At 45.4% G+C, this 21,882-nt stretch overlaps 1 protein-coding gene across 23 annotated transcripts in view; it reads left to right on the forward strand.

Moving 5' to 3' along the window:
* Positions 1 to 21,882, forward strand: part of ank1a (ankyrin 1, erythrocytic a) — a 121,114-nt gene that overhangs the window by 79,397 nt on the left and 19,835 nt on the right. For 16 of the 23 annotated variants that reach the window (XR_002197647.3, XR_002197648.3, XM_013136768.4 and 13 more), the window contains 35 exons: positions 199 to 393; positions 2,509 to 2,607; positions 2,839 to 3,024; positions 3,577 to 3,675; positions 3,758 to 3,856; positions 3,961 to 4,059; positions 4,171 to 4,368; positions 5,213 to 5,311; positions 5,423 to 5,521; positions 5,639 to 5,737; positions 6,771 to 6,968; positions 7,639 to 7,737; positions 8,125 to 8,223; positions 8,327 to 8,524; positions 8,618 to 8,716; positions 9,672 to 9,770; positions 9,898 to 9,996; positions 10,093 to 10,185; positions 10,275 to 10,347; positions 11,626 to 11,646; positions 14,171 to 14,267; positions 14,461 to 14,524; positions 14,655 to 14,764; positions 14,894 to 15,118; positions 15,290 to 15,444; positions 15,566 to 15,777; positions 16,358 to 16,562; positions 16,859 to 16,955; positions 17,141 to 17,369; positions 17,524 to 17,652; positions 17,772 to 17,891; positions 18,400 to 18,490; positions 18,728 to 18,802; positions 18,944 to 19,075; positions 19,409 to 19,564. Coding sequence is in view for 21 of the 23 variants with exons in the window: in XM_013136768.4 (XP_012992222.2) it covers positions 199 to 393; positions 2,509 to 2,607; positions 2,839 to 3,024; positions 3,577 to 3,675; positions 3,758 to 3,856; positions 3,961 to 4,059; positions 4,171 to 4,368; positions 5,213 to 5,311; positions 5,423 to 5,521; positions 5,639 to 5,737; positions 6,771 to 6,968; positions 7,639 to 7,737; positions 8,125 to 8,223; positions 8,327 to 8,524; positions 8,618 to 8,716; positions 9,672 to 9,770; positions 9,898 to 9,996; positions 10,093 to 10,185; positions 10,275 to 10,347; positions 11,626 to 11,646; positions 14,171 to 14,267; positions 14,461 to 14,524; positions 14,655 to 14,764; positions 14,894 to 15,118; positions 15,290 to 15,444; positions 15,566 to 15,777; positions 16,358 to 16,562; positions 16,859 to 16,955; positions 17,141 to 17,369; positions 17,524 to 17,652; positions 17,772 to 17,891; positions 18,400 to 18,490; positions 18,728 to 18,802; positions 18,944 to 19,075; positions 19,409 to 19,564 (4,447 nt within the window). In the remaining 2 variants the exon portion in view is untranslated. The remainder of the gene's footprint in view (positions 1 to 198; positions 394 to 2,508; positions 2,608 to 2,838; positions 3,025 to 3,576; positions 3,676 to 3,757; positions 3,857 to 3,960; positions 4,060 to 4,170; positions 4,369 to 5,212; positions 5,312 to 5,422; positions 5,522 to 5,638; positions 5,738 to 6,770; positions 6,969 to 7,638; positions 7,738 to 8,124; positions 8,224 to 8,326; positions 8,525 to 8,617; positions 8,717 to 9,671; positions 9,771 to 9,897; positions 9,997 to 10,092; positions 10,186 to 10,274; positions 10,348 to 11,625; positions 11,647 to 14,170; positions 14,268 to 14,460; positions 14,525 to 14,654; positions 14,765 to 14,893; positions 15,119 to 15,289; positions 15,445 to 15,565; positions 15,778 to 16,357; positions 16,563 to 16,858; positions 16,956 to 17,140; positions 17,370 to 17,523; positions 17,653 to 17,771; positions 17,892 to 18,399; positions 18,491 to 18,727; positions 18,803 to 18,943; positions 19,076 to 19,408; positions 19,565 to 21,882) is intronic. The other 7 variants (XM_020052499.3, XM_020052501.3, XM_020052511.3 and 4 more) reach the window with 5 other exon arrangements.

The following is a 21,882-nucleotide window of genomic DNA, read 5'->3' on the forward strand; positions in this document are numbered from 1 at the left end:
ACCACGTCACCAACCATGTTCTCTACCACACCACATCACCCCCCAAGTTATTCACTAATCCTACGCCCACCACCAAAGTACAGTGTAATGCTTACATTAAAGCTTTCTAAATTCCCAGAGACACTAGTACATGTCCCATGTCTTTTCTGTCAAACACACTATTACATGATGCAAGTCTTCTCTCTTGTGTCTCCACAGAAAGGCAACACAGCTCTGCACATCGCTGCCCTGGCTGGGCAGGAGCAAGTGGTGGCAGAGCTGGTAAATTACGGGGCCAACGTCAATGCCCAGTCCCAGGTGAGACCCCTGCCAGTGTCGGAAGAGACTCCAACCCCGACACCACTGGCAGACCCCACTGCAGAAGAGCCACCCGCCACACCGGATACACATACAGTTAGAAACAGTTATAATACAGTTCTGCTGCATTATACTGCATGGAACTCAGGGTTTGGGCTCTGAATTTCTGAATGCATTTCAATTCAATCAGTGAATTGAAATTTGAGTAGAATTTAATTCCAGGAAATTCTATGAAATTCAACAGACATAAAACATGAAATTCTCATTCCTTTGCCACATCTGCCATTTCAAAATATTTTGTTACCATTTCAGACATAAGCTTGGTTATAACTAGGATATTTCTATGTCTTTTGATTCTTATTTTTGTCATGAGATGTTACATTGTTCTCTTCCATTTAGGAGTGTTTGATCTAATGGGAAATATTCTATTTGCTGTGTTTATGAAAATGGAAAGTTAATTATTCTGTAAATTTCTGGAATATATCCAGGCAGATGTATTTGAAACATGTTTTCCTCATTTTTGTACAGATTGTACATAGTACTATTCTTGATCAAATTGATAGATATACAGTACATTTTTAAAGTAGCTCTTCGATTTTAATTTAATTGAAATGTGCTTACTTAATAGCAGCACAATCTGCTGCATAGGCAATATGGCCCATTGAATTTTAGAATGAATTCAATGGGCAGTATTAATGCATAGCAGTTAGCAGCGTTATGAGCATATATAATCAGGTATAATTAACAGAAATAGAACCTTATTGTCACCCATTGGGCACTCTGGCAATGAAATGTGCATAGGCCATACCTGTAAGCATGTTTTCTAATTTGCATGTTTTTCAATTTGCATGATTTTACCTTGATTACGTAATGAGGTATGTCTAATACATGCTACCATGCTACAGCCATTGACTACTGTCCCTTCCAACTTCATGTTTACCAAATTCCATTCCTCTTATTTCTACGGTTCAGTAGTTATAGCCTTCAGTCCACAGTAGTGTCCACCACATAGAATCCACCCGGAACCACTGCCCATTTGCCTTTGCATTTAGACAAGTTAAGATATTGTGCTAACCAAATATTGAGTGAGTTCAATTATGTGTGGTTTTCATGTTTTTAAAATAACTGTACATTGAAAAATCAAACTTCCCAAATAATGTTGTTGACTTGTCCTATGCTCACATTTGTGTCATAAGAATAACTTGGAGAACAAACAATTAAAAAACCCTGCCTCAAACTCAGAGAACCCTTTAAAAAGATGCTTGCTACCTCTTAGAGTATGATGTCATATGTACAGTTATAGAAGATCACCTGGCCAATCAGCTGTATACTTGCCTTAATATTGTTATTCATCTACACCATACTTTTTTTAATATAGTACTTAATTGCCTTTTTTTTTATTGTATCTTACACTGAATAATACTGTATCTTGCACTGAATACTGGATCTTATACTAAATACTGGATCTTCAGGGACTTGTTGTCAATCATCTGTCTGAGTTGGATTTGATAGTTTGGGCTAATGTTTTGAATGTCTTTTGAATGTGTGCATGGTATTTCATTAACCCTGGCTCTACCTAGGGGCCAATAAGTACTAGGGTTGGCCCCGTAGGTACGCATGATGGGTTTTACTGTCCTGACACATTCTACATTTACTAGTGTGTTGTTGAGATATTGACCAAAAGGAAAAACACAGAAAGATGAACCAAACAAAAACAATAGGCTTCCAGCACCTTCGGTTCCTGGACCTAAAATGAAAGAGCAATTTGCTATTCAATTCAGAATTGACCCCAACCATGACTGAGTAGAGAATAAACTCACTGTATATGCTCTTTAATTTTTTGGGGGCCATTTATAGTGTGCAACGTTCTTTATTTTCTACACAGTTTCAGTTTACTACTCCGTTAGTCAGCACCTCTACTAACATGTCTGGGTGTGCATAAGCTCCTGCATTTACCCAACCCCGGACTGGAACTAGATTGTCGGCCATTAGCTGAATGCAACTCTATGTTAATACCTGTCTGCTTTCTTGTTTTCTGTGTGCATGTGCTTTTGTCTGTCTGTGTGTGTGTTGCCTCTGTCTTGTGCCCCTCCCTGTATGTGTGTGTCTATGCTGTGCGTGTCTATGCTGTGTGTGTCTATGCTGTGTGTGACTATGCTGTGTGTGTCTATGCTGTGTGTGTGTGTCTATGCGTGTGTCTGTCTGTAACAGAAGGGCTTCACTCCGCTCTACATGGCCGCTCAAGAGAATCATCTGGAGGTTGTGAAGTTCCTTTTGGAGAATGGGGCCAATCAAAGCATTCCTACTGAGGTAACAAGCAATACATATAATATAGAGCTGTACCATTCTGTTAACTTTCCTCAAATTCCCAGCATTTTCAGAAATCCAGGTTGGAAGATCTCCGGAATCAGGAGGGTACAAGCAGAAGATGTTTTAACTGTTTTCACACCACACGTCCTCCTGTGTTCCCTCTACCACTTATCAACTTTTTCCCTGTCCTTACCATGATTCCTGTTTCTCGGCCTCCTCTCTCCTCGTCAGGATGGCTTTACCCCTCTGGCCGTGGCTCTTCAGCAGGGACATGAGAACGTTGTGGCCCTGCTCATCAATTACGGCACCAAGGGCAAAGTTCGCCTCCCTGCGCTGCACATAGCGGCGCGGAACGATGACACGCGCACAGCCGCCGTGCTTCTCCAGAACGACCCCAATGCAGACGTCCAGAGCAAGGTAGGGACTCACTGTGTCTCAGAGTCAAGGTAGGGACTCACTGTGTCTCAGAGTCAAGGTAGGGACTCACTGTGTCCCAGTGTCAAGGTAGGGACTCACTGTGTCCCAGTGTCAAGGTAGGGACTCACTGTGTCCCAGTGTCAAGGTAGGGACTCACTGTGTCTCAGTGTCAAGGTAGGGACTCACTGTGTCTCAGTGTCAAGGTAGGGACTCACTGTGTCTCAGTGTCAAGGTAGGGACTCACTGTGTCTCAGCGTCAAGGTAGGGACTCACTGTGTCCCAGTGTCAAGGTAGGGACTCACTGTGTCTCAGCGTCAATGTAGGGACTCACTGTGTCTCAGTGTCAAGGTAGGGACTCACTGTGTCTCAGCGTCAAGGTAGGGACTCACTGTGTCTCAGTGTCAAGGTAGGGACTCACTGTGTCTCAGCGTCAATGTAGGGACTCACTGTGTCTCAGTGTCAAGGTAGGGACTCACTGTATCTCAGCGTCCCACAGCGTGGGGAGAATCAAAATACCTATTGAATAGCATGGTCTCTTGTTTGTCCCTGCAGACAGGCTTCACACCGCTCCACATCGCTGCACACTATGAGAACCTGAACGTAGCTCAGCTGTTGCTCAATAGAGGAGCCAATGTCAACTTCACCCCTAAGGTACGGTATATATGTAGTGTTGTTGTCAGTCCCTCACTGGCCTCTTACAGGTCCTACTTATTGTTCCTGTATTTCTCTGTAGAATGGTATCACACCTCTGCACATCGCATCCAGGCGGGGGAACGTGATCATGGTTCGACTCCTGCTGGACCGAGGGGCACAGATTGATGCCAAAACTAAGGTACCCCACTGTGTTCCCACCTGGACTGGGCCTGTGTGCAACCGGATTGTCCCAGATCAGGGGGTCACTGTCTTCTCTCTCCCTCGCTCTCTGTCCCTCCCCAGGATGAGTTGACCCCACTGCACTGTGCAGCCAGGAACGGACATGTGAGGATTATTGAGATCTTGCTGGACCAAGGGGCTCCAATCCAGGCCAAGACTAAGGTGAATGTAACCCTAATGCTGTGACCCCCCCATCTCTATTCTGCTGTACTCAGATGGTGGACGCACACAACACAGTAGTTCATGTTGGCACCACCTCTCTCTGTCCGACAGAACGGCCTGTCCCCCATCCACATGTCAGCGCAGGGAGACCACATGGACTGTGTAAGGCAGCTTCTGCAGTACAACGCCGAGATTGATGACATCACTCTGGACCACCTGACCCCTCTACATGTTGCGGCCCACTGCGGGCACCACCGCATGGCCAAAGTGCTGTTGGACAAAGGAGCTAAACCTAACTCCCGTGCCCTGGTCAGTATAACATTCACCCCTACATGCATGTAGGCATATATAATATACATTCAATACACACCCCTACAGTACCGGCATATATAATATACATTCAATACACACCCCTACAGTACCGGCATATATAATACACATTCAATACACACCCCTACAGTACCGGCATATATAATACACATTCAATACACACCCCTACAGTACCAGCATATATAATATACATTCAGTACACACACCTACAGTACTGGCAAATATAATATACATTCAGTACACACACCTACAGCACTGGCATATATAATATACATTCAATACACACCCCTACAGTACCAGCATATATAATATATTTTCAGTACACATACCTACAGTACCGGCATATATAATATACATTCAGTACACACCCCTACAGTACCAGCATATATAATATATTTTCAGTACACATACCTACAGTACCGGCATATATAATATACATTCAGTACACACACCTACAGCACTGGCATATATAATATACATTCAATACACACCCCTACAGTACCAGCATATATAATATATTTTCAGTACACATACCTACAGTACCGGCATATATAATATACATTCAGTACACACCCCTACAGTACCAGCATATATAATATATTTTCAGTACACATACCTACAGTACCGGCATGTATAATATACATTTAATACACACCCATACAGTACCGGCATGTATAATATACATTCATTACACATACCTACAGTACTGGCATATATAATATATAATATACATTCAATACACAAGTTCAGTACTTTGCCTTGTGCAGTCAGTATGCAGTGTTGTTGAGGTGCCTTTAACCATTCTGTCATATTGTGTTCCCAGAATGGTTTTACTCCTCTTCACATCGCCTGCAAGAAGAACCACATGCGTGTGATGGACCTTCTGCTCAAACACTCTGCTTCCCTAGAGGCTGTGACTGAGGTGAGGTGGGGGGGGGGGCACCGGAATAGGGATGACATGGATTCTAGGGAAGAAGATAGGGAGAGAGGAGAGAAGAATGTTTGTTTCATCGTCTGTTTATTCCCTCCCCAGTCTGGCCTGACTCCTCTGCACGTAGCCTCATTCATGGGCCACCGTAAAATAGTGACCATCCTGGTCCAGAAGGGGGCGTCACCCAGTGCTTCCAATGTGGTGAGCCCCTCCCCATCCACCCACCTTGCTGAGAAGCTCCCATTTTCAGAATACTTCTTTATTACCGACTTACACTCACAACAAACATTCTGCATGTGCTTGTGTGACTGTGAGTAGAAAGTGGAGACCCCCCTCCACATGGCGTGTAGAGCAGGACACTATGAGGTGGCAGAGTTCCTCCTGACCAATGGAGCGCCGGTAGATGCAAAGGCCAAGGTAACTACTATTATCTCCTTTACTTACATTCGAAAAACTTAGCTAAATATCAAATATCAAAATGACATTCGTGAATGACATATGCCCAAGGTCTCTGTATTGAAGGTCGCTTTAGGGGTCCTGATAACACCTTAACAGAACAAGGCTGTCCATAACTGTTCCACAGAACAAGGATGTCCATAACCGTTCCACAGAACAAGGCTGTCCATAACCATCCCACAGAACAAGGCTGTCCATAACCGTCACACAGAACAAGGATGTCCATAACCGTCACACAGAACAAAGCTGTCCATAACCGTCACACAGAACAAGGATGTCCATAACCATCGCACAGAACAAAGCTGTCCATAACAGTCACACAGAACAAGGATGTCCAAAACCGTCACACAGAACAAGGCTGTCCATAACCGTCACACAGAACAATGATGTCCAAAACCGTCACACAGAACAAGGCTGTCCATAACCATCGCACAGAACAAAGATGTCCATAACCGTCACACAGAACAAGGATGTCCAAAACCGTCACACAGAACAAGGCTGTCCATAACCGTCACACAGAACAAGGCTGTCCATAACCGTCACACAGAACAATGATGTCCAAAACCGTCACACAGAACAAGGATGTCCATAACCATCGCACAGAACAAAGCTGTCCATAACCATCACACAGAACAAGGATGTCCAAAACCATCACACAGAACAATGATGTCCAAAACCGTCACACAGAACAAGGCTGTCCATAACCGTCACACAGAACAAGGATGTCCATAACCATCACACAGAACAAGGATGTCCAAAATATATATACCTTGCTAGCTGCTTCACTTATGTAGGCCTTCAATCTCAAACCCAACCTGTGAATATTAATATTGGAAACCTTTACTGCGTTAACAATGCATTTATTTATTTAGCAAATAACCATGTTTGGTCCCATCTCCTTGAAGGCACACACACACACACACTTCATCTGAACAAAATGCAGTACTCCCAACAGCACTCTTCTCTGAAACCTTCCTCCATCCACCCTGTCCAGGATGACCAGACACCGCTCCACTGTGCATGTCGGATGGGCCACAAGGAGCTGGTCAAGCTGCTGCTGGAGCACAAGGCCAACCCTAATTCTACCACCACGGCTGGACACACTCCCCTCCACATTGCTTCCCGCGAGGGACACATTCATACCATACGTATCCTGCTGGACATGGAAGCCCAGCAGACCAAGATGACCAAGGTTCAGTCATCTCTTACCTCTCTGGATGGTTCTTTGCATCGTCTGTGTGGTCAGGCTGGTCTGTTTAGGCGTCTGTGTGATCAGAGTGGTCAGTCTGGTGTGTTTAGGTGTCTCTGTGATAAGAGTGCTCAGTCTGGTCTGTGTGGAAGTCTGTGTGATCAGAGTGGTCAGTCTGGTCTGTGTGGAAGTCTGTGTGATCAGAGTGGTGAGTCTGGTCTGTGTGGAAGTCTTTGTGATCAGAGTGGTCAGTCTGGTCTGTGTGGAAGTCTGTGTGATCAGAGTGGTCAGTCTGGTCTGTGTGGAAGTCTGTGTGATCAGAGTGGTGAGTCTGGTCTGTGTGGAAGTCTTTGTGATCAGAGTGGTCAGTCTGGTCTGTGTGGAAGTCTGTGTGATCAGAGTGGTCAGTCTGGTCTGTGTGGAAGTCTGTGTGATCAGAGTGGTCAGTCTGGTCTGTGTGGAAGTCTGTGTGATCAGAGTGGTGAGTCTGGTCTGTGTGGAAGTCTGTGTGATCAGAGTGGTCAGTCTGGTCTGTGTGGAAGTCTGTGTGATCAGAGTGGTCAGTCTGGTCTGTGTGGAAGTCTGTGTGATCAGAGTGGTCAGTCTGGTCTTTTTGGTGGTATCTGTGGTCAGTGTGGTCTCCTTGATATCTCTTTGTCGGTGGTCTCTGCAGAAAGGTTTCACACCTCTCCATGTGGCTTCTAAATATGGTAAAGTGGACGTGGCAGAGCTGCTTCTAGAGAGAGGAGCAAACCCCAACGCTGCTGGAAAGGTATGGGCTGTATGCACTCAATACTGTGAGTTGCGCTGAATAGGATTTATTTTGATGGTTAAGAAAAGCTAGAGTAATGTTATGATGATTATGAGAAGCTAGAATAATGTTATGATGATTAAGAGAAGCTAGACTAATGTTATGATGGTTAAGAGAAGCTAAAGTAATGTTATGATGGTTTAGAGAAGTTAGTGTAATGGCATGATGATTTAGAGAAGCTAGTGTAATGGTATTATGGTTAAGAGAAGCTACTGTAATGTTATGATGGTTTAGAGAAGCTGGAGTAATTTCATGATGGTTTAGAGAAGCTAGAGTAATGTTATAGTGGTTAATATTAGATTAGAGCAGATTCACCTAATAACTGGCATTTGTTTTCTTTACCTTTAGAATGGGCTGACATCTCTCCATGTGGCTGTCCATCACAACAACCTAGATGTAGTCAACCTGCTTGTCAGTAAGGGAGGTTCCCCACACAGTGCAGCTAGGGTAAGATGCCAGACACACACACACACACACACACACACACACACACACAGAAATAGCACCTTACAACTCATTACTAATTACGGACCTTCTGGTCCGGTTTCAGAATGGCTACACCCCTCTCCACATAGCATCAAAGCAGAACCAGGTAGAAGTGGCAAACAGCCTGCTGCAGTGTGGAGCCTCAGCCAACGCTGAGTCCCTCCAGGGTGTCACCCCCCTCCACCTGGCTGCACAGGAGGGCAGGCCGGACATGGTGGCCCTGCTCATCTCCAAACAGGCCAACGTCAACCTGGGGAACAAGGTGGGCCTCTGGGTCTGATACAGGGAATTAAGATGATTGAGGGAGATCTGTAATGGATACCTCATACTTTGGTCTTGGATGTTCTTCCCTCAGAGTGGACTGACTCCTCTCCACCTGGTGGCACAGGAAGGCCATGTGGGAATTGCTGACATCCTGGTGAAGCAGGGGGCATCAGTGTATGCTGCCACACGGGTAAGACCCCCCCAATTGTTGATCTCTGGAACACTGAGCAATCTAATATAGGAAGGGAGACAACCATACGACTGACTATTAGAAACAGTAGGACTTTAGTGTAGACATTAGGATATTACAGTAGATCAACCCAACCTGAACACTTCCCCATGGTGCAAGGTTTTAGAGAGTTAAAGGTATAAAGAACACACACCTTTCTCAATATGAAATACCCACTGTTACAGTACATTGCTATCTGAAGCTAGCGCTAAGCACAGTAAGTGTTAATACCAGGTCAGTATGGAGTACAGCAGTTGCGGTGCCAAACAGTTGGGGCTCCCATGCAGATAAAGTATCTGAGACATGATCTTCCCTGTTTTTAGTATAAATAGCCACTGAGCATTTCTTCTGGTTCAGGGTTCTGTTACTAACACCCAGGGGCGCTGCCAGGAATTTTGGGACCCATGACTGGAATTTTGGGCCCCATGAATTTTGGGCCCCCTCTGCTCAGCTGTTACCTATTTTTTGGGGCCCCTGTCAGTCATGGGCCCTTGGAATTGTCCTAACTTTTTCCCCCTATACGGTGCCCCTGCTAACACCCACACCTACGCTCAGGCAATTCACTACACAACATTATTCTGAAACTCGCAGGATAGGGTGAAGTAAAGGGGTTTCATACTATAGATCAGGGTTGCCCAACCCTGTGCCTGGAGATCTACTGTCCTGTAGGTTTTCTCTACAACCCCATTTGTGACTAACCAGGTCAAGCTTCTCATCCAGCTAATTATCTAGCTAATCAGGTGTGCTAAATTAGAGTTAGAAAACCTACAGGACAGTAGATCTCCAGTAACAGGTTTGGGCTGCTCTGCTATAGATGTTGCACAATGTGTTGAATTAACATCATGTTAATCAGAGGTTGTTAATGTGTACTGGTTGTATATCAAATCTACACCACACTGTCATTCCTCCTTTTCAGATGGGATACACCCCTCTCCATGTTGCCTGTCACTACGGCAATGTAAAGATGGTGAAGTTCCTCTTGCAGCAGCAGGCCAACGTCAACAGCAAGACCAAGGTGAGCACCTCCCTGTGGATGCCCTTGGAACTACACTTGATCCCAAATTACCCTAACAGGGAACAGTTCCCACTAATAAATGCTGGCTACGTCTCAGGGTTCTTGTCGTTCTGTCTCTGTCCCCAAGGTTGGTTACACAGCACTGCATCAAGCAGCCCAGCAGGGCCACACAGACATTGTCACCTTACTGCTCAAACATGGAGCCCAGCCCAATGAGGTCACCACTGTAAGTACCAGTACCTTTCACTCCTCCACCCCATCGCTCCATTGTTCTTCATCTCATTACTCATCTGTTCAATGACTCTCTCTCTCTGTCTGTTAGAACGGTACATCAGCCTTGTCCATCGCCAAGCGGCTGGGGTACATATCTGTAATTGACGTTCTCAAACTGGTAACCGAGGAGACAGTTTCCATGGTGAGGAGTAAACGAGTATTACTGTTGAGTCTAAGTCTGTGTATCGGTACTTTCAAGGGTTTTTTAAAATATTCCATCCTCTCTCTCAGACCACGACAGAGAAACATCGTATGAGTTTCCCAGAAACAGTGGATGAAATACTGGACGTATCAGAGGATGAAGGTATTCAAGACCTACAGTACTTTACAGCAGAACACAACACCTGCAGTACTTTACTGCGGAACACAACACATAAAATACTGTACAGTAGAACACAACACCTACAGTTCTTTACAGCAGAACACAACACCTACAGTACTTTACAGCAGAACACAACACCTACAGTTCTTTACAGCAGAACACAACACCTACAATACTTCACAGCAGAACACAACACCTACAATACCTCACAGCATAACACCACAGCTACAGTACTTAACAGCAGAACACAACGCCTACAGAACTTTACAGCTGAACACATCACCTACAGTACTTTACTGCAGCACACAACACCTGCAGTACTTTACTGCAGAACACCACATACAATACTGTACAGTAGAACACAACACCTACAGTACTTTACAGCAGAACACAAAACCTACAATACTTCACACTATAACACCACAGCTACAGTACTTAACAACAGAACACAACACCTACAGTACTTTAAAGCAGAACACATCGCCTACAGTACTTCACAGCAGAACACAACACCTGCAGTACTTTACTGCAGAACACCACATACAATACAGTACAGTAGAACACAACACCTACAGTACTTTACAGCCGAACACAACACCTACAATACTTCACACTATAACACCACAGCTACAGTACTGTACAGCAGAACACAACACCTTCAGTACTTTACAGCAGAACACATCGCCTACAATACTTCACAGCAGAACACAACACCTACAGTACTTTAGAGTAGAACACAACCCCTACAGTACTTTAGTGCAGAACACAACACCTACAATACTGTATAGCATAACACTACAGCTACAGTACTTTACAGCAGAACACAACGCCTACAGTACTTTACAGCAGAACATATCACTTATAGTACTTTACAGCAGAACACAACACCTACAGTACTTTACAGTAGAATACAACACCTACAGTACTTCACAGCAGAACACAACACCTACAGCTCCGGAAAGAATTAAGAGACCACGGCACCTTTTTCTTTTCTTTCCAAAAAAGTTGAAAAGGAAAGTTTTGAGTGAGGAACAGAAGCGTTCAATTTGCATTGGTCTCTTAATTTTAACCCTTGTGTTCCTCACTCAAAACCTTCCTTTTCTACTTTTTTGTAGAAAAGGTAGGTTTTATGTTGTGTTATTTTGTATGGCACAGTTATTGGCTAGTCCATTTTGGATTAAAAATGTATGAAACCTTTGAGTAGACTTGTGCAGAGCCTCCTAAAATATGCCTTTTCTGCCTTGACTTTTTTTTTTATAGGAATTGCACAGCTAACAATAGGTATGCCTCCTCTTCTCTCTTCTCTGTGCGGTGCTCATAGGTCGTCTTTGAGTGTGTGACTCCATTTCAAGCTCATGCTGTCTTTCTGTCCGCCTCTCTTTGTACCTCTACGCCTAGTCTTTTGGGGACTGTCTCTCCTGATGCTCCGTCTGGTGCATGCCTTTCATGGCTCCATGTCTGTAACCTTTATTTCTCCCTCAAGCAACATAGATGTGCCTCAGTCACTAACTTCCCAGAACAGGCGCTCTCTGCCTCTCATCATGTCACTACAGTTGGGGGCTGGGGATGGCTGTCCTCACCAGCCTACTGTACTGAAAGTGCTTTGTAGTGGACGTTTCACGTTTAACCATTCAGTGTATCATTTTACTATGATTTTTTTTTTTATCATGGCGAAAATATAATTCTCTGGTTAAAACATTTGTCAGTGCTACTTTATCATATCAACATTCCAAGATGTTGATGATGTTGTCTAGCTGTCGTTGTCTTGTTGACGTTATCGTTGGTTTGATGTGTTTATCAGTGTTCCTTGTAATCAGCTATCAAGTCGGTTTCTTTAGGGTGTAAAGACGTGTGTGTATGGGCTGTTTTTGTGAAGAGTGATCGTGTGTGTGTCTGTGTGTCTGTGTGTTTGGGTGCTGTATGTGTTCTCAGTGATGTGCATGTTATATTGAGGAAATGAAAACCCAATAATAGTTGGGAAAGAAATGTTTTGCACAAACCTCTTCCCAGTTGTCTTATTAACCCGTTAAATTGACCGTGTAAATGTTACCACACACTTGACAATTATGTCACACCCTGATATTTTTAGTTCCCAGTTAATTTAACTGACAGGGTCAGTGTTGGTCTAAAATTAGAAAGGAGCCTTGCTGCTTGTGTCTTAAAGACACATATCACTTTGTTGCTGGAACTATCTGACGTAAAGGCATATTCCTCTCTCACACTTCTGACACTCAGTCATTTAAAGCGAGGCAACACACAGGCTCCGCCTCCCCAACTGTCTGGCTGTGAAACACCTCCAGGCACACTCACCCAGCCAACCACAATGCTTCTACTGCTGACGCACACACACGCGCATTAACATTGATTAACAGAACGCTGGGGACATCTCTCGAGTAAGCCCAAGATTTGAAAGGGTAAGTTATTATAATCTGCTTCCGCTCATCTTCCTGTGACAGACATCCTGGGAGAGTGATAGAGAACATAATAGCTTTAGTGGAAACGGATCATTTGGATTCTTTAACGTTTCTGAATGCTAGTCTATTGTATACTGTATAGCTATGGGATGGTTATAGTTGTTTATATTAGATTAGATTCAACTTTGTAATTGAACAGTACATGTATAGTACAACAGAATGCAGTTAGCATCTTAACAGAAGTGCAAATAGAATTATGTTACACCCTGATATTTTTTGTTCCCAGTTAATTTGAGTGACATATAGTCAATGTTGGTCTAAAATTGGGAAGGAGCCTTGCTGCAGCTCTATGTTTGTTAGTGGTCATAGTTGTGTATGTATGTTTATTAGTGGTGATAGTTGTGTGTGTGTGTGTGTGGTCATATGTGTGTATGTTTTGTGATCATAAATGTGTGTATATATGTACTTGTCATAGTTGTATATGTGTAGTGTTCATATGTGTATATACTGTATGTTGTGTTAATTGTTTACTATATTTTTACTCTAGCCCAGGGTTTCCCTCCCCTCTGGGATCACCAGACATTTCACTCGTGACTTGTAGCCCTGAACTGGTACACCTGATTCAATCAATAAAGGGTGTGGTAATATATTCCACTAATTGAATCAGGTGTGTCAAGTCAGGGCTACAGCAAGTATGTGAAATGTCTGGGAGTATTAGACAAGAGAGGCTGAGAAATCCTGTCCCAACCAGAAGTACCACAGGGCAACAAAACCCTCTGAACCACATGTTTAATCCAGACATATAGGGTCTATATTGAAGTGGTCCATGTTGATGTGGACTGTCACCCAGAGGGTTTAGTAGTGATGTCCAGCTTTAGACTCAGCTTGTGCTAGGCGCGCTCCAAATATTACGTTCCTGGAAACTGTTCATGTATTACACAGATTTAAACAGATCACATTTGATATTTATATTGAACATGGTGAAAGTAGCACCATCTGTTTTCTGTCTTTCTCCTTGTTGTCTCACTTCATCTGCCATTGGGTTTCTTTGGGATGTCTTGAGATGACTGTGGCTTTACTAAATCTCTTCCCACTGACAAGCATTAACACATGCACAGTGTGTGAGTACTACCTAACTCCCACTCACCAACCTAACTACTTTATTATCCCTGGGTTATATTTACTAAACTCATTCTACGCTTTTCAATTTGTGATATGCTGCGGATTTCTTGTTGAGCTCTTCCTTTCTCTCTCTCTCTAAATCACTCTCTTCCTCTCTCTCCATCTATCTGTCTCCTCCCATTCCTGACCACTGTCTGTTCTCCCTCTTTTCTCTCTCTCTCTCTCTCTCTCTCTCTCCCTCTCTCTGGCCTTGCTGTTGTTCTCTGAAGGGGAGGAGCTTTTGGGGACGGAAGGAGCCAGGTACATGAAGATGGATGACTTGAAGGACCATGATGACGATTTCCTGTCACCCAAGAAATCTATGGAGTATGAGAGAGGGCTGGGCAGTGTGTAGGGGTGGCTGGGTTCGTTGTGGATGGAGGGTGGGCGCTAGTTTCAGAAATGAAAGCGGGCCATAGAGGGGAGTGATATAATGAAGAAAGGGTAAGGGATGAGGGGAATCAGGGGAGTAGGAATATTACCTTCACTGACTCTGTCTTTTTCCTTCTCTCTCCAACAGTAACTACTCTCCTGCCATTCCCAGGATTCCCTGTGTCTCCCCGGAGACGGTCATCCATGAGCAGGTACAGAATAGCCTGCACGTCGTCTGTCCTAACCGAGGGTTTATACCTCGTCATGAAAATGTGTGTACTGTATTTGTAATCCAGTGGAGAGTGAGTAGGCAAGTGCTCCATTTTCTGTATTTCTTTTAAGGTGCACACTCCACTACAGAAGGAGTATGACGATGACTCCCTGATCCCCAGCAGTCCCGCCACAGAGACCTCGGACAACGTCAGCCCTGTAGCCAGCCCCATACACACGGGGTAAGTCACTGCAACGGCTGCAGCCCTACAATGACTGTGTCCTGTTGTCCCTGATCCAACTAACCCAGAACCGAGAGGCGATCCTGGCAGGGCCCGTGTAATAATGTGGAGGTCCTCGTCCCTGGTCAGGTTCCTGGTGAGTTTCATGGTGGACGCGCGGGGCGGCTCAATGCGAGGCAGCAGACATAACGGCCTGCGTGTCATCATCCCCCCGCGGACCTGCGCTGCGCCCACACGCATCACCTGTCGGCTGGTCAAGCCGCAGAAGCTCACCACACCGCCCCCCCTGGTGGAGGGAGAGGGCCTGGCCAGCCGCATCATCTCCCTGGGCCCAGCCAGCATGCAGTTCCTGGGGTGAGGACTCACTAAACCTACTGTATTGGAGGGAGTTGTCAAAAGCCAAAGACAGTGTGTTGCACAGAGCCATACCGCTTGAATTGTGTTTCACCATTGTTGAGGGTGTCCCCAAATTCCACTGGATTGTTGACTATGTGTCGCGTGTCTCGGCCTCTTGGTGTGCCCCAGGCCTGTGATCGTGGAGATCCCTCACTTTGCAGCTCTCGGTCGGGGGGACCGGGAGCTGGTGGTGCTGAGGAGCGAGAATGGCTCGGTATGGAAGGAACACCGCAATCGCTATGGCGACGATGTGCTGGAGACCATCCTCAATGGGATGGATGAAGGTAGTCCAACAAGTCGGATGTGATTTAAGCCACTGATTGCGGGCTGTTTTTGTGTCAGCACCTTCTCAGGACTGTATCAGTGGTCCCGTCTCACGGACGGTCTGTCTGTGTGTTCTTTCAGATCTGGAGAGCCAGGAGGAACTTGGGAAAAAGCGGATCCGGCGAATCATCTCCACTGACTTCCCCCTCTACTTTGCTGTGGTGTCGCGTGTCCAGCAGGAGAGTGACCTGATTGGCCCAGAGGGTGGTCAGCTGACCAGTAAGCTTGTGCCGATGGTTCAGGCTACGTTCCCTGAGACAGCAGTCACCAAGAGAGTCCGTCTGGGCCTGCAGGTGAGCTGGGATGATGAGGAAAAACAGTCAGGAGGAAGACTGCAGCATTACGCCTGCTATATTCTGTATTTACGCTGGGCAGATATTCTAGCCTTCTCCGAACCTGTACAAAGTCAGATAGTCAACTTCAATGTTGAGTGAGGGATACTGTGCCTATTTCTTTCATACCTGTTTTGTGAATATTGTTTTTTAAATGTTTTTAAACATGTATTTCTACAATAAACAACTCTCAAGAAAATAGAAACAAAATGTTTTTCCAAATTCTTGGCATTTTGTAAACTGGAAATTGTATTGACCATAAACTCTCTCTTTGTCTTCTCATCCTCCTTTTCTTTCATTCAATTTCTTTTCCTGTCCATTGTAATCCATTAAATCATTACACACCTTGTATCCGGCCTCATGCTATTTGTCCATCCATATATCTGTGCATGTTCTTTCTTCTTCTTTCTCTCCCATCTTTCTATATTTTTCTCCTCTTTCTTTCTTTTCCACCTTTTTCTTCTATCTCTCTTCCTCCTCCACACTCCTCCACGTCCTCATCCCTTTCTCCGCACATCCTCTCATTTCCACACCCCCACAGGCCCAACCAGTCCCAGACGAACTGGTTGCTAAACTTCTTGGTAACCAGGCAACCTTCAGCCCCGTGGTGACAGTGGAACCACGGCGACGCAAGTTTCACCGGCCGATTGGCCTATGCATCCCCCTGCCCCCCTCCTGGAGAGAGAGCCCCCGGGACTCCGGAGAGGGGGACACCACCAGCCTGCGCCTGCTCTGCAGTGTCATCGGTGCGCCACACTGTCGGGTCTCTGAGACTCACTGAGGCCTTACATAGGACCAGTGGCCCAGTGGCCCAGTGAAACATTACATAACACCTTCTCATAGGAAATATCAAACATAGTGTGATTCCACATCTGTTGGCAGCGAGATACGCTGCGCTAGAGAAGAAATGTCACGCAGCAATGTTTCATTCTCAGTGCCATAACGGTAGTAGCAGAGTAACAAGGTAAAATCACAGCATCTGATATGCCTCTGTTTTTCTCCCTGTGTCTTGGGGGTACTGGTCCGTGTCCCGTGTCTCCAGGTGGCACAGCACCAGCCCAGTGGGAGGACATCACTGGCACCACCAAGCTCATATACAGCAAAGACTGTGCCAACTTCACAACCAATGTATCGGCGCGGTAAGCCCTGGCTTCTCACTTAATAGCATGCATTTAAAGGAGACATTACAAGTTCACAATCTGACCGCGCTGTTTGGCACTGGGGAATTAAGGTGGCTGTTCTGATCACGTAACTGATAGGATCCTGAGTTGTGAGTCATTTAAAAGTTGCCAAAAGTTCTACACGCCCTGCCGTCTTTTTTCAGGTTCTGGCTAGCTGATTGTCCCCGGACAGCCGAGGCTGTGTCTTTTGCCAACCTCCTGTACCGGGAGCTCTCAGCCGTGCCATACATGGCCAAATTTGTGGTGTTTGCCAAGATGAATGAGGTCCGTGAAGGCCGCCTGCGCTGCTACTGCATGACCGACGACAAAATGGACAAAACCCTGGAGCAGCACGAGAACTTCAGCGAGGTGGCCCGCAGCCGGGACATCGAGGTCAGTGTAGGGTCGTATTGATGGCTGTCTTGATGACAGTAACGTCGTTGTTTATTAGCTGTAGCTTAAACAGGCACTGTGAAGTGGTTGGATCAGGCTCTTCCTAGTTCCTTATGAGGGAACAACTGTCTAACCTTGATGTCGCCCCCATCAGGTGATGGAGGGAATGCCGCTGCATCTGGAGTGTTCTGGAAATCTGGTCCCAGTGCGGAAGGCTACCCAGCAGCCCCGCTGTTTCAGCTTCCAGGCCTTCAGAGACAACAGACTCCCTGTTTCTGTCAAGGTGTTTAACTTTCCCTTTGTCTACTCATATCCCCATTATTTCACTTTCTCTGTCTTTACTCCTGTCTCCATCACACATTTTTTACGTGGAAAGTCTCTGTTTCTCACTCTTTCCCCAAGGTGAGGGACAGTAGTAAGGATCACTCTGGATTCCTGTCCTTCCTGCGCAAGTCTACCAAGTACGAAGAGAGCCAGCATGTGCTGTGCAACCTCAACATCACCATGCCCCCATGTATCAAGGTAGGCCTCCACAAATGCCGAATTCTATTCCGAAATCTTAAGAACACATTTTCAGAAAAGTAAGATAAATTAACAGTAGTTACTGTCCTACATAACATAACTTATGAAAGAGATTGGAGTTTTTCCCTCATCTAATCATGGGATGGTAGCATATTACTTTCCAACGATTTTTAGCTAGATATTTAACTAATGTTAGTTAAAGTTTGTAATAACTATTAAACTAAAACTGAGCCACGAATCGATTGACTGTTTTCTATTGTAAAACATTCTCACTAAAGTTTTTTTGCACTTGATTTGTCATTTCTTCTACATATGGAACAGTTGTGGTAATACAATGACCAAGAATGTGGCTGTTTTCTTCCCTAGATATGTCCCTTGTAGCGACTGAAATGCATTGCGTTTCACTGTTGAATACACACATGCATGTATCATTTAAATGTGAGATCTGAGGCCAATCGGTTGTAATTGTACTGTGTATTCCTAAAGCTTTTGCTCGTTTGATTCACAGGCAGCTGGGAGTGAAGACCGGAGGCGAACTCTGACCCCGTTAGCCCTACGGGAGAGATACAGTGCCCTGAATGAGCCTGCCATGGGTAAAGGTGCCTGCCATCTCCATGATCCCCCCATACAGAACGCCATTGTCTTCTGACAGGTAGCATAATTCATACTGGACTCTCGTCCCTCAGTCCATGCGGGCGGGTTAGTCAAGCTACCTGACATAAGACAGTACTCCACACCAACACGTTCCCATTCCATGTGCCCCTTCATGCAGTCATAATCACAACTGTGCGTTAACGTCCCATGTTAAAGTATCAGTTGTGGTCTGGTTTCTGCAGCATCAATGAGTGCCATGGAAAGGACAGAGTTGAAGATGGCTTTGATAGCTGAACAGTTGGGACTGAGCTGGGCTGGTGAGTGAATGGAATGGGTGTATGTGTCTTGTGCCTGTGTCGCTGCCTGTCTGTCAGGGTGTACCGGCTTGGGGCTGCAATTCCCTTCCCCCTGCCTCTGTCACGCAATGACCTGTAAATCCTCCACCTTTGTCTCTCCAGAGCTGGCGAGGGAGCTACAGTTCAGTGTAGATGACATTAATAAGATCCGTGTGGAGAATCCTAACTCCCTATTGGAGCAGAGTTCTGCCCTGCTCAACCTATGGGCCACGCGCGAGGGCAAGAGAGCCAAGAGTAAGTAATGAGATCCCACGTGCCAGTGGATCCCTGCTGTGCGTCCTCTTATCCTAAACTCCCCATCTCCACTCACCCACCGTACATTCTTCTGGTTCCTGGACGTGCACGTGAGACATCTCTATTCAGTACCTCATTACTGCTCTTGGGTGTTTTGGGACAGACCTGGGTCTGTTTGTGTTCTGGCAAAAAACGGAATCGTCACTTCTTCCCTCTTCCTTGTCTGTTATTTAACCGTCTGTTTCCCATTGTCCTGCCTGTCTGTTTTCTCTCTATCCTTCTCTCCTGCCTCTTTCTCTGGCGGTCTTTCTCTGTTGTGGCTCCTGTGTGCAGTGGAGAGTTTGTACACAGCTCTGAAGAGCATCGACCGGATGGACATTGTGAACATGTTGGAGGGCCAGCCGCCTCAGGTTGCAGGGAGGCCTGCCCGGGAGCCAAGCAGACGCAGACACAATGACAGCGACCACCTCTCCCCGGGATTGACCAATGGTAAGGCTTCTTCCCATGCAACCCCCTCCCTCCTTCCCCAAACCTCTTTACCCTCCCAGTTCTTCTTCCCTTCCCCAAACCTCTTTACCCTCCCAGCTCTTCTTCCCTTCCCCAAACCTCTTTACCCTCTCAATTCTTCTTCCCCTCCCCAAACCTCTTTACCCTCCCAGCTCTTCTTCCCTTCCCCAAACCTCTTTACCCTCCCAGCTCTTCTTCCCTTCCCCAAACCTCTTTACCCTCCCAGCTCTTCTTCCCCTCCCCAAACCTCTTTACCCTCCCAGTTCTTCTTCCCCTCCCCAAACCTCTTTACCCTCCCAGCTCATCTTCCCCTTCCCTGTTGTCCAGAACCTCCTGCCCCAATCCCAGTAATTGCCTGTTCTAGGCTATTTCCATCAAAAGGATTTCGACAGATGTGTAACGTGGCAACCTGCAGCAGGACTCAAGACACTCAACAATTGCTTCTGATGCCATCCCAAAGTCCAATAACATGACATAATAATCTTCTGATACCATCCCAAAGTCCAATAACATGACATAATAATCTTCTGATACCATCCCAAAGTCCAATAAAATGACATAATAATCTTCTGATCCCATCCCAAAGTCCAATAAAATGACATAATAATCTTCTGATCCCATTCCAAAGGCTAATAACATGACATAATAATCTTCTGATCCCATCCCAAAGTCCAATAACATGACATAATAATCTTCTGATCCCATCCCAAAGGCTAATAACATGACATAATAATCTTCTGATCCCATCCCAAAGTCCAATAAAATGACATAATAATCTTTTGATCCCATCCCAAACTCCAATAACATGACATAATAATCTACTGATACCATCCCAAAGCCTAATACATGAGAATATAATCTTCTGATCCCATCCCAAAGTCTAATAACATGACATAATACTCTTTTGATCCCATCCCAAAGCCTAATAACATGACATAATAACCTACTGATGCCATCCCAAAGTCTAATAACATAATAACCTACTGATGCCATCCCAAAGCCTAATATCTTGACATAATAATCTACTGGTGGATGTGCATTTTGTAGTAGTGCCAGCAGATTTATTTTACCCTTGAGATATTTTACTGCTGGAAAAAATAATATTAAGATTGATATATAGATTTTAATTGATAGTGCAGAAGTACAGAAGTACAGAACTTTCCACTAAGACTATAGTTTGGGGTCAGACTGGGGTCAGACTCAAAGTACAGGGTTTTGAATGTACATGCAGAAAGTTTAGTTGTACACGCCTACATGTCTACATTGTCATAATGCGCAAACGGAATTATAGATGAATAGATCAGGGGCTATTTCTTTCTTTCTTTGAGATCCAGAACTATTCATAAATGATCCAAGGCTACAGCCCCGGACGACCAGGCCTAACGACACCACTGGTCAGACTTATAATTAGGGCTTGTGTTTTAACCCTACATTTAGTTGGAATGTAGACTATTGTAAGGTTCAGCATCACCAGTAAGGGTTAGGCATTAAGGCTAGATTAAGCTGAGGCATAATTTTTGGTTATTGAGGTTATGGTTAGCAAACATGGATTATTTTTCTGGTCCTCACAAGGTTAGAAATACACAACTGTGTGTGTGTGTTTATTGGTATGGTGTGGATATGGTGGGTATGGTGTGGGTATGGTGTGTGGTCTGGGTATGGTGTGAATGGTGTGGGTATGGTGTGGGTATGGTGTGTGTGGTGTGGGTATGGTGGGTATGGTGTGTATGGTGTGGTTATGGTGTGGGTATGGTGTGTGTGGTGTGGGTATGGTGGGTATGGTGTGGGTATGGTGGGTATGATGTGTATGGTGTGGTTATGGTGTGGGTATGGTGTGTGTGGTGTGGGTATGGTGGGTATGGTGTGTATGGTGTGGTTATGGTGTGGGTATGGTGTGTGTGCTGTGGGTATGGTGTGTATGGTGTGGGTATGGTGTGTATGGTGTGGGTATGGTGGGTATGGTGTGGGTATGGTGTGTGTGGTGTGGGTATGGTGTGTGTGCTGTGAGTATGGTGTGAATGGTGTGTATGGTGTGGGTATGGTGTGTGGTGAGTGGGTATGGTGTGTGTGCTGTGTGTATGGTGTGAATGGTGGGTATGGTGTGTATGGTGTGGTTATGGTGTGTGTGCTGTGGGTATGGTGTGTGGTGAGTGGGTATGGTGTGTGGTGAGTGGGTATGGTGTGTGGTGTGTGGGTATGGTGTGGGTATGGTGTGTGGTGAGTGGGTATGGTGTTTATGCTGTGGGTATGGTTTGTGTGGTGTGTGTATGGTGTGTATGGTGTGGGTATGGTGTGAATGG

The sequence above is a fragment of the Esox lucius genome, chromosome 13, assembly GCF_011004845.1.
Source record: "Esox lucius isolate fEsoLuc1 chromosome 13, fEsoLuc1.pri, whole genome shotgun sequence".
Classification (NCBI taxonomy): domain Eukaryota; kingdom Metazoa; phylum Chordata; class Actinopteri; order Esociformes; family Esocidae; genus Esox; species Esox lucius.